This window comes from Vanessa cardui, chromosome 15, assembly GCF_905220365.1.
Source record: "Vanessa cardui chromosome 15, ilVanCard2.1, whole genome shotgun sequence".
NCBI classification, from domain to species: Eukaryota; Metazoa; Arthropoda; class Insecta; order Lepidoptera; family Nymphalidae; genus Vanessa; species Vanessa cardui.
Genome location: NC_061137.1, coordinates 9,131,378 through 9,144,694, shown reverse-complemented (window position 1 = coordinate 9,144,694; position 13,317 = coordinate 9,131,378). Strand labels below are relative to the sequence as shown.

At 31.2% G+C, this 13,317-nt stretch overlaps 1 protein-coding gene across 1 annotated transcript; it reads left to right on the top strand.

Annotated features, from left to right (window-relative positions):
* The first annotated feature begins 532 nt into the window (after positions 1-532).
* LOC124535868 lies at positions 533-12,640 on the top strand. Its single transcript, XM_047112264.1, has 3 exons — positions 533-634; positions 815-994; positions 11,198-12,640. Exons 2-3 carry the CDS (start codon positions 980-982, stop codon positions 12,497-12,499), a joined length of 1,317 nt encoding a protein of 438 aa, XP_046968220.1. The 5' UTR covers positions 533-634; positions 815-979; the 3' UTR covers positions 12,500-12,640.
* The last annotated feature ends 677 nt before the right edge of the window (positions 12,641-13,317 follow it).

Genomic DNA, 13,317 nt, shown 5'->3' with positions numbered 1-13,317 from the left:
TATCTAAAAAAGGATATTAATTTATGTGCATTTTGATTATATAACAAAATGTAGCCAAATATAGTAAATGTTGTAATGTTATTACAAATTCATAGTTTATTTGTTATACTTTTATATTTAGCATTTATAAATACAGCTACACTTTAGTATATGTTAATTTTATTAGTTTATTTATTTACGATGATTGTTGTTAGCCAACAATTTACGGACAAACAAGTGACGATGTTTATAAAAAGGTAAGATAGAATTATATTTGATATTTACCATGGGTATTGATGTACCAAATTGCTTTGTCGAGAATTGTAGATTCGAGAGAAAGGGCGACTGATCTATTTGTTTCAAATTAGGAAATCTATATTTTAATCTTTATAAGATGTGGTTTTGAGAATTTTTGAAAAGGTGACTTTATATAGTGGGGGTGAATGGCCTTTTGACAACTATTTCTTACAAATGAGAAGTTTCAATGTCCGATTTCATTAGGAATATCATATTATAATATACATCTGGGTATCAACTTTACGCCTTTCTTACGCCGATATGTAGAATGTATTTAACAACGCCTCAAGAGATACAAGCGTCCACTTAGGTACCAAACGAGTAGCCGGCCGAACGCCTTCTTTCTTAAATAAAAAAAGTAAAAACATTATATATCATATTTACATTTCTTATCATCATCGATTTTTTTTTAATTTGCGCACCAAAATTCAGAATTAAAAAAGTTTTTATTGAATATGGACTTGTCAATTAAAATTTCTATGTCATTATCGAGTGCAATCTAGTGAAAAAGAAGTAACTATCACTTTTAATATTATAGGGTTTCTAGTGGCTTCGCTTGGAAACAGACGGATATGAAGAAACAGTGCAGTCCACACTTACGAGTCAAGATGCGGTGACTGCTTGTTCAGCGGAAGTGCTTTGATGTGTTTATAAAACAATAAGTTCGAAAACTCGTGAAGTGTTTTATCAAAACGGGGTCATCATGTTCTTTTTAAAGGTGAGATTTGACATGTGATATATTTTTTTAATTGTAAATACTGGTAATCTTCTTCGCCTCTTTGTATAGGCGTCATACAAAAAAAACTGAACCAATTTTATAAAACTATTAAACAAAAATTTATGAGTGGATTCGCTACAATCACGAGTGATGTTATTATCATAACAGAGCAATCAGTATAAGATGAGCTCACATTTGAACTGTATGTTGTATATCTATTAACATAGAGGTCAATTTGAATTTCATTTTATGTTAAAATGCACGTAATATAGCGTCATGTGTTTGTCTGTGTGTGTTTATTTCAGTTTATCGTAAAAGTTTCATTAAAAAAATAAACGTTGATTCAAAAAATAATATTATAAGAAAACGAACTACCTATATATTTTTGTTATTGAAGCTGATAGGTTCGTAAATTGTTACAGGTAAGCATTACTTGGTATTTGATGTATTCTATATACATATTAATGTGACGACCACATATTTGTTACACTATTATTAAGTTGAGGTAGTATTTTGGCATAACATATTATTGTTTGGTAACAATGTTTTTGTTGCTGCACAAAACAGCATCAAACAGTTTCAATACAAAAGACCTGTAATGAGCTATAATTTTAAGGAACAGTAAAGGTACTTTTATATAAATCTTTTTTCAAAGGTTTTCGACTGACTCATAAATAAAATCTAAATCCATTCTAATTAAATAGTAATGTATTTTGCAATACTGGAATATGCGGTAAAACTCTTGCTAGATTGCTGTAACATTTTTGAAGTTCACTTAATTAAAGCGGTCTTTATAATTCCAATTACGACTCAGATCGGCCGTAAAATTCAAATCGATATCGATTTAAAAGACCCAACGATGTTACGAGAATCGATGCGAATAATAATTCTAATCGATAACTTAATTTAAATTTTTGAGGGTTTTCTTATAGTTTGATCGTTTAGAAAATTTATATTTGATGGATAATTATTTAGAAAAGGTAGGGAAGCAAGTAAAATATGTGTTGCCTATTTATTATATTGTATTTGAGCCATTACACATTCACACAAGTCTCTTTTTATTATCAAAAAGTAAGTGTGCGTAAGATTATTATGTCTATTCTCGTGATTAAGATGAACAATCGATCTATTTGTTTTTATTGTTCTATTAACCAATTTATTAACTAACAATTTAAACCGATTTAACTAGAAAAACAGTTAAAGTTATATAATTTTTTTTATTACTGTTACTTCGTTACTAAACTACATAATTATATTTGTCAATTTCTTTTGCGTCCGCCACTTCGGTTTCCGTCGGAATCGCTCAGATGGTGATCTTGTAGGTTACCGGACACATAGATATGCGGAAGCAGTTGAATCCAAGGGGGAGGATTAACTGCCCGCTTGAATATAGCAAAGCTTCCTTCCTGGGTTTCGTGAAAAATCATGCAACTGGGTCAATAGCTTTTTAGCAGTTAGCATTAGGTTGTTGCTGACGGCGCATATCTAACCTAAATTTCGTCAATTCTGGTTTTTTACAAAACTGCCTACCCTATTTCATTCTTCATATTTTTGACTTGTTGAACATTCAAAGCTATGCAGACGAGAGTAAACTTTAAACCGCACACTTTTTACACCGGCCGCGTTGTCTCGGGAACATGACGATGAAAACGGGAACAAACTTGTTTGTGAATTCGTGTCTCCGTTGAATAATGTTCCGCACTGGGGTCGGCTAAACGTAGTCCAATTCAACCCCAGAAAGACACAATTTTGGACTTTTATCGTTGAAAAGTCACAAATTTTTCGTATATCGGAACATTCCCATTGCAGCCACCCTTAGTATAGAATACAAAGTTTTTAATACGAAGGGAATATATTACGCAAAAAAAAAAAAATTTTTAAAAAGGGGATAATTGCTTTTCCTACTTAATTCGAATGATAGTTTATTGACACGTATAAATGGAAGATTAGGAGTCGAAGATATCTTGTCAAAGTAATTGTTTTATTTATCCGTAGACGTTTTACTACAAATCTAGATAAAGTTTTCAATCTTAAACTTCGAGATATATTCATAGAATCAATGATATTCTAATAAACAGATATGTTGTACCCATACTAAACAACAGAAAAAAGTGTGCCGCGCCGGGGACCGTTTATTTTACATTTCGTTACAAGTAAAAAGGATAACTTGATAAAAACAATAAATAAAAGGGATAACTAGATGTTTTAATTACGCAAAACGTATTACTACATAATTATGATGTTTTATAACGTATTACTGGCATAATTATGATAAAAACGACTAAAGGCAAACGTCCCAATTAGGACGTTTTCTAGTCTTCACTTTTTGCGCGTTAATGACATATCTGTTTACTAGAACATCATTGCATAGAATATATTTATTGGTGACTAAGATATACTCAATATTTAATAATAGGTTGGGGAAAAAGTTTCTTCGTATTTTATATGAAAATTCAAAAAGTTTTTTTTATAGTTTATTTACATTTGACTAAAGTATGTAGGTGCCATTTTGTTCCATAACTTTTTGCCATCTTGTTGGTAGTGACATGATCCCATTGCTGTAAAAATTTTGGGGCTTCTGCTCGAAAAACTGCGACAAGTGGTTTTGGCAGTCCTCTCATGATGTTAACCTGACACTGCCTAAGGAATTCTGCAGAGACCGAAACAGATAAAAATCTGAAGGTGCAAGGTCAGGACTATACGGCGGATGCATTAATACCTCCCAGCCAAACTCTCGTAATTTTTGTTGAGTGGCTAAATATGTGTGAGGTCTAGCGTTGTCATGGTGAAAAACCACACGCTTCTGTTGATCAATTCTGGCCGCTTTCTCTCAATTTCTTGCTTCAATCTCATCAATTGTTCGCAATACAGTTCTGAATCGATGGTCCTGCCGGGCGGTAACAGCTCATAATGAATGATGCCCTTCCAATCCCATCATACACACAGCATTACCTTGTTGCGAGTTAATCCGGGTTTTGCCACAGTCTGTGAAGCTTGACCGGCCTTTGACCACGATCTTTTTCGCACGTTCTTGTCGTATGTGATCCACTTTTTATCACCAGTTATCAGCTTCTTCAAAAATGGTTCGGTTTCATTACGTCGTAATAAAGAATCACAAATGAGTACACGGTTCATTAGGTTTCTTTCAGTGAGTTCATGAGGCACCCATATATCGAGCTTTTTTGTGTACCCAGCTTTATTCAAATGAGTCAAAACCGTTTTGTAGTTAATTGCCAGTTCTTCAGCTACATCGTCACTACTAATATTCCGATCTTGCTCCACTTTTTCAAAAATGGCATCAATTTTGTCCGTAACAGGGCGACCAGAGCGAGATGCATCTTTGATATCAAAATTTCCGGCTTGAAAACGCTTAAACCAAACTTGCGCTACTCTCACAGATACTGCATTAGGTCCATAAACATCACAAATTTTTTTCGCGGCTTGAGTTGCATTTTTACCATTTTTATAGTAAAATTTTAAAATGTATCGAATTTCTTCTTTAGATTCACTCATTTTAACAACAACAAAAACAAATGAAAATCACACAAATTCCTAATTTGAATTTGGAAGTGCCTTCTTTAAAATTAAAACTTTTTAATGATACCAAAACCAGCCAGATACAAATGGTATAGCTAAAGAGATTTTATTACAAGTTCATACATACTATATGCGAAAAGCAATTAAGGCGTTAGCACGACAAATTGTTTCATAAGTTTGTATACTTATGTAGTCGCGTGAGAAGTTCTACTACATCAATATAATTAAATATATTTTTTAATTTAATGCAAATAATTAATTATAATGAAATGATAAAAATCTACTGTAATTTCCCTTTTTTATTACTACTATAATACATACAAATTTAAATAGGTAATAAAATAAATAATGTAAGTAATATAAGGTGTAACTTAGTCTATTTCATGTGACTTGATGCTTAATTGGAGGCTTAGCGAGCCACTTCATAGTGTACTCTTAATGTCCTAATTTGGGAGCTTATCATATAAATCAGCGGTTCTTAAAATTTCTCGCTGGTGACCCAAAATGTAAATATATTTTAAGGCTGCGAACCTGACTTTTCGTATGTGTTCCAGTGATATTAAAATAATAGGAGTATATTATTTAGTGCAAATAGACTCATTGTGGCAAATATTTCTTTTATAACTCTATCACCCTGCAATTCAAGCAATTTTTATAATCCAGCCGTCTCATAATACGTATTGCGTTCCGATCCGAGTTAAAAATAACATACATAGATTACGGTGTTCACCATGTCTTTCCAAAATTTCTGTGACCCATCCCAATACCGTCATCGATCCGGATTTGGGTCGCGAACTGAGGTTAAGAAACGCTGAATAAATCTCCTCGTTTTTCATATAAAAAAACATGTTACGATACAATATTTCATGTCATCCGTGTCCATATTATTTCGAACGATATTTAAATAAATTTGGATCTTTCTAATCGTTTTATGAATAATTTAACACATGATAGGTAGAATTTTTTAAAACAAGATGCGCAATGCATTGTTTTTGAAATAAACGTGTAGCTTGCTAATTTAAGGAACGCTTATAAAATAATTTCAACAATACTGCCAATTTGAATTGAATGTTAATATTGTGCGGCGGTAACATTTATCACCTATAAATTAACAAGAAATTATTTAATAAATATATTTGTTTAATAACGTTTATTAATTTATTAGTTTATATGAGTCTGACATATTGAGAAATATGAATAATAATTTTATTGTAAATCAAAGATCAATATGTCCATGGCGTGCTTAATATTATGTAGTCCAAATTTGGATATATTTAACTACCAAGTATTTTATTTGTTCGCAGTTAACTTTTTTTTTCACTTGATTTGTAGACGATTATATCTTCTAATGCATAACACTAGAATAAACGATTATTTATCCAATTAGGGGTTGCATGAAGACTAGGATAAAATGGCTTCGCTTGCGCGAAAGTTTAACTTGAGCTTGTTAATAATTTGTAATACATAAAATTAGTTATTATGAATATACCGTAAAACATAGATACGTGCTAACTTTACTGTAGGCTTTTTTAAGACCTGTAGTTATTTGACTATATTGTTTTCATTGAGCTCCTAAGATTAAACCATTAGCCACGAAAGCATACGAAAACAGTTATTTTTGAAAAAAAACAATCGTATTAGTTCGGCCGTTTTGCATAAAATATTTACAGAGAATATATGCAAAGCTTACTCGTTCATCTCGCTATATCGCATCTCGATTAGGGAAAATCGAACCAAATTCCATTCAGTAGTTTAGCAAAAAAATGGAGATACAGACAATGTCAGAATAAAAATATATAGTTTATAAATTTACATTAAAACATATATGTAATAATATGTTTGCTTTAAGTAATAAAAAATGTTAAATGCCGCAAAGTCGATTTAGTGTTGTTATTAAATAGATTTGGGTCGATTTGGTTCTTAATTCTTTATCAGTGTAGAAATTTATTTCATTGGAACATAAGTAATGTTTTTTTATCGATACTTGTTTTAAAATAATCGAACTCTAATTCATATATTTCTCAAAATATAAGAGTAAAATGATAATTACACAATAACGATAAACGTTTACGCTGAAATGATATTTTATGTTGAAATAAGAAGTGGACGAAAAAAATAACTTCAGAGACCGAACTTTTGCAATATTTGGTGAAGTTAGGACTCGCCACATATGGTTCGTTCCAGTTTAAGATTTTTTTCTTAATATTTTTATTACACGTTCTGGCGAAATTCACAAGTGGCTCAAGTTGTTTTAAAAAATCTCGAGGCAGTTTACAGATGTACAAGGCAATAATAAAATATATGAACAGCTAAACTTATTCATAATATAATTGTTAGTGTGTCGTGCTTTATATACCTTATACTATAATAATGCTTTATATTATTATGTACTAGTTCCTTTGTGAATGCCTCAACTAGGCTCTGGACTGCAAATACTAACTATCGTTTTAATGATTTAGTTAGAGTGCATTTATTATATTATATTTAGTCTATTTATTAATACAATAGATAAAACAGATTTTTTTTCTCATGGTCTTAGACGATCTACTATAGTATTATTAAAATTAGTAGTAGTATAATGCGTTATTTTAGGTTTAAAATATATAATTCCTACATAAAAGTTTTAGGATAAAAACAAATGCTTCTCCTCGTCAAATATTCGATGTAGGACAGGTTATGGTTATGTAATTATACATTCAATTCAATTTCATTCAAAACAAAAATATAATTTTTTAATAGTTACGTATCCATTAAAGTAATTACATGTATAATTATAAACATGTATTTGGAAGTTTTATCAGTTTCAATAAACTGTTAATAGTTTATTACCTCTAAAAAAGGTTACATTAAACCTTTTTTAGATTTCAATTATAAGACATCTAAAATAATGGACGTTTTGTAATAGTTTTTTTAAGTTTACACATATGACAAGCTATGTTAAGCAATTGCCTGTTTATACTATTATGTACTATCTTATATCAAGTCGATATCCTTGCAGTGCAGAGACGTAGTTTTTTTGATAAATAACTTAACGTGCTTCACCTAGATTTAACTTGATATATGTGTGTACTTCATTTGTAATTCATGAATTATGACATAATACATAAGACCTAAATATTAGATATTATGTCTTTGAATCTATAAATTTATAATTTCAAGTTACAATCAAATATATAGAGATCATGAAAAAAAAAAAATAAGACTAAGGATTAAATTTATTTCTCACTAGTACCAGCCACTCATCAGATATTCTACCGGCAAACAGCAGTACCCAGTATTGTTGTGTTCTACTTTGAAGGGTGAGTGAACTAGTGTAACAGGCACGAGGGATATAACATCTTAGTTAACAAAGTTGGTAGCGTGCAGGGCAAACAATGGTAACACTTTTTATATCGCCATTTTCTACGGGCGGTAATGTACCATCAGGTGGTCCATTTGTTCGTTCGCCTACCTATATTAAAACATTATATAATATTAATATATAAGCCACAGTGAAAGCGTTATTTGTTACCAATGTTTAGTTAATCAGGGTTACAAAGGTCAGATGGTTATCATTTTATGTAAAAAGACTAGTAACATGTTAGGTGAAGTAATAAGCTAATATTTCAATCATTGAAATAAAAGGAATATAATACTTATCAGATTTTTTATATTAGAGCATTATATAATAGATAACTTTCTACACATTCGCTAAAAATTGAATAAGTTAATAATAGAAATTACACATTGAATATTGATTCTTAGAAGTAATATTGTCTGATAAGTCTTTTTGGTACTTGATATTTTTAACTATTATTATTTATTGGTTTAGGGCACTATAAGACTGAAGCTGTGTTAAAGGTACAAGGGACATAATAGCTTAGACCCCATGATTGGGGCGTTAACATGAAATAGAAGGATTTTCACATCTGGCAAAGAACTATAGGTAAAGGTAACCATAAAACATAACCTTGTTAAAATAAAAGCTAACATCTTAAGATGTAATCTCAATCAGTGAAGCTATTTGTAACGATAATTTATAAAAGAATTTAATCGTATTACGTATACGCCATTGTTATTGCCTACGCTTTTTGGTGTCACTCATTATTTTAAAATTATATATTAATTTTAAATTGCGTGGGTTAAATGTATTTTGATACATAACTTTACTTTCAAAACTATGATATATGACTTGTAGTTGATAGTTTGTCACTGTTTTGTAATACAACTGATACACATTTATTTGCTTGTAATATTTGTTTAAAAGAGTGACGTTGATTTATTCATATATATGTCCAAATTTTAACAAAGAAGCAAACTTAACTATGTTCGCCTAGGCTATCATCACTACTTATTATTAATTGTAAGAAAAAACATATTTTTTAAAAGTTAAAATAAGTTATATTTTTTATATTATTAGCGTATACTACCCAAACTAATATTATAAATGCAAAACTAACTCTGCCTGTCTGTGTTCGCAACAAATCCACTTAAACGAATTTGATGAAAATTGGTATGAATTCCAAGAAAAGACGTAGTACTACTACTTTTTTGATGACGAACCCCTGAACCGTCAACGAAGCCGCGCGCGACTACTAGTATAATATACTTTTTTGACTTTACTTTTTTTCGTTACATCATTATAAGACCTAGTAGAGTTCAGTACAAGTAATACATTTTAATATTAAACGCAAACATATTACATATAATATGTTTGTGATTATTATGAAAGCAAAACGATGAAACTCAGATAAGAAGTGAACCCTTATCAATCAATTTATCAATAGGTTAAATATGCAGAAAGTGACGTGTGAAAAAAGTAAGTTAGTTGACTAGTTAAAAAAAGGAATTTATGAAATTATGTAAGAACTTTTTGTATATTGCCATGTCAATCACATTTAAATAAGATGTGTGGAAAATTATAAAAATGTTGACCTCTTGACGCTTGTATTTACGTGATGTAAATTAACATGCCTAGTAACGATTACTTACGTGACTTATCTGATTTTTAATTCTAATAAATAAACGTTAATTAAAAGTAACTTTTGGCCTAAGACATATCCACCATCATCCCATCTTCCTTTAAGAAGTTTTTATTTCATTACATTTTTTCAATGTGGTTTGGTGGACACATTTCTGACACATATACATATATCGGAAACATGAAGGAAGTTTGGGTCCGATTACGAAGTGTAGTAAAACTACAAATTTAACAAACAACATTTATTATTACGGTACCACACAACTCATATTCTATGAGCTATCCTAACCTACACCGTTGGTTGTCTGGAAGAGATCACTATGTAGCGATAAGGTTGCCAATATTGTGTTTTATTAAGGCCAAATCTATGTTGTATTTGTTAAATTAGTATAAGTAAAGTATAACATTATGTAAGTCAATTAAGTTGTGTTAGTCGGGTTTGAACTTACAATCACCTATTATGTTTTGTATATGATTCATCATTGGCCCATATGGAGAGGCAAATAATATTATGAAAGTAAAAAATAAACTAAGACAGTGTATTACATCAAAATAATGAAACAAATGTTCTTTTATTATTATTATTAATATAAAACAATAAAGAAATAACGGAGTCGAAGAAAAAGCACTTTCAAAATTACGTATCTTCAATCATCGCATGTGATGTGAAATTAAAAAACAAAGGAACGCGTAATATAACGGCCGCTTTTATATATCATAATTTCACATATCAATCTGTTTTTATGTTAATATCATTTGCATGTTTCGAATTACATCACAAGTACATTTCTTAATAAATTAATTAATTTGAGAAAACTGAGGAATTTTGGTTTTTTATAAATACCATTTCGATTTGAAAAATTCTTATTTCTTCTAATAGCCCAATTGTTGAGGAACATTATAGGCTATTTAATATAAGGTTATATGTTGCACTCAAAAATGTTATGACAAAATTATATTTAAACTTTTAATATAATTATTAATTATTTGTCTATTTGCTTATTGCATTTGCTCCTAGTTGAGACTAGTCACGAAATCACCGAAACTAGTGTCCTGTAGTTTGAAATGTATCTAAAATGGAGTTACTCTTTTACTATGCGGGCTCACTAACAAAGTTCTTTTGAAAAAATATAGTAACCCTTTTTATTGAAAAGTGGGAAGAATATCTTATGAATGAATTTTATCCAAGCGAAATCGGTATTTTATATTTACTTTATTGTTACATATTATTGAATAAAACTAAGTAATTATAGAGTTGCTCATTGTGAAATAATTATAATAATGGATTGTTAGATAGTTTATACATGAACATACGTTTTAAGACTATATATTACAAAAGTTAATTACATACATAGATCATCATTACAGTGGACCGTAAGTGCGTATAATACTTGTCACTATAATAATGTTAATCAAGGAAACCGCAAGTTACATCCACCAGAAAGTGGAATGCAATTAGATAACCACATAAATTGAGAGTAAAAGCTGGCACGCTCCCTTTTACAAGTGCGTTGCATAGCAACCGGTTTTATAATAAACTGTTGTGTGTTTTTTTCCATTCGTCGACTATGCTCGCTGTAATGATAGGATCTAGTTATCCCGTGGCACACCTAATCGCACCTATTTTAGCGAATGAGTTCACTGACCATTGACATACCTTTTCATTTATTTATTTATACTAATGTATATGTTTTATTATGTTTCAGATAGCACCGATTTTTCTACTGGCTCTCGCAGTTACAGCTGAGAAAAAGATAGAATTACAGGATATAGAAGAAGATAACTTAAGAAGTGAAAAGCAAAAACAGTATGAGAAGTCAGAAGGACAGCAGCAAGGTTATGGTGCTTCAGGTCCGGGCTTAGTACCGCTTGACTATCTCAAAAATAATTTCGTTCAATATTTTAACCCGACTCAAGCGCCACAGCAGAATCGTTATGTACATCAATACGCTGTTACTGAACATCCAGAAAGACCACCAGCTACTCCGAAACCTCAGTATGGAACAGCTACACAGCAAGCGATGGTTGGGTATTTGTCAAATGTACCAATGCAAATTTATTTGGTTCCTCAATACTACAATGAACCTACAGAGCAAGCGGCCCATCCTCGTCCTGAAGTACAACTACCTGCGCCAGCTGTCACTCAAGTGTCGTATCAGGAACCGCAAAATGTCCAACAGCATTCTGGTTACATTCAAGTGCCTACTTATGTGACACCGACGGCTAAAACATATCTACAGCCGTACAATGCTCCTGTATCGTACTATAGTTACACTCAACCGACAATAGCACCAGCTCAGGCCTCTGTTACACCTGTTTTGGCATATCAAATGCCAGTCGTTCACTATCCCACTGCTATATCTGCACCACCGCCAAAGGACTACTACCAAAGTCACCAATACATAGACACAAATTCTGTCGATGAAAGTCATAATAACGATTTAAATAATCCTAAGTCATATCCTAGTCACTTTGAAGAACCATTACCAAAACCTTCGGGTTCAGGTTATCCAAGGTACTACAATTCTCGGACGCCTATTAGAGATGAATACAGACACCCTATAGATTTGCCCAGTCCAAGCCCACTACTTTTGAAGGCACCGCCGGCACATTTAGCACATATTCCAAAAGCTTTGCCATTTTATCGTCCTTCAACAAAACCCGCTTACCCAACTGGAGGAGGATACATATCGAGTACTTTAACTCCAAGACCGAATGAAAATTACGCAATTCCTTTTAAAAGGCGCCCGACATCTTTATTGGACTCTTATATACCGTCCAGTATCCAGATAGAATACATGAAAAGAGGTTATACTAAAGATTCATTATCCGCTTATGAAGCGTTATCAAGTGGCCGACATTTATCCCAGTTGCCGCAGTCGTCGGTTATTCCGAGACATTATGAGCGAGGATTCCTACCAAATCAGATGTATCATACGGCTGCAGGTGGCATAACATACGGACATCACAAAAGAGCTCCAAAACTGGATAAAGTTTCACAAAAATAGCCGTTAAGTTTTTTTAGACCTGTGTAATGATTAAGTTAATAGTGTAATATTTATCACACGCTATGTTAAGATTTTTCTTAGCTATATTGACTAGTTATAATTTTACTGTTTTATCTGTATTATTATACATAATATGTTCCGAACCCTCAAAGGGAGAGGAGGACTTAGCCCAGCAGTGGAGAATTTACGGGCTGTTGTTGTTGTTGTATGATAAGACATTTATATAATTATTATCAACAAATATCCAATTGATAAAAAAGCATTTCCGTAAGAAAACAGACCTGTAACATTTTCAGTTACTGCTAATAACGTTTAACATACTTGACAAATAATAATTTGTGAGCATATTGATTTAAAAAAACGCTTAAACTTATTTAAAAAAAAACTACAATGAATTATAATTTAGTTATAAAAATCTGAATGTGCCTGTTTTTTTTTTTTACATTGTAAACTATTTATAAATTTATTATTACGAAGCATTAAAATTTAAGAGACAGTTTAATCGAGGCTTGTCATGTATTTTAATTGTTTTAATAATCGATAGGTCAGTATTTTATTATGTATAGAACAGTTATATAGTATTAGGAGTTATTAATTGTTAATAAAAATAAGGAAACTTTGTATTTATAATGAGTATCTTATTTTTTATAGCCCTTTACAGACAAACATTTAGAAGTGTCCTATCGTACACAATACAGATTTGAAATAAAATAAACAAACATTATTGGTATTCTTATTCGCAACGGAATTCTGAATCCTGAGTTACCATTATATTAAAATAAAATGGGCAATTGATCTGAATAGCTGAAGGACTGTTT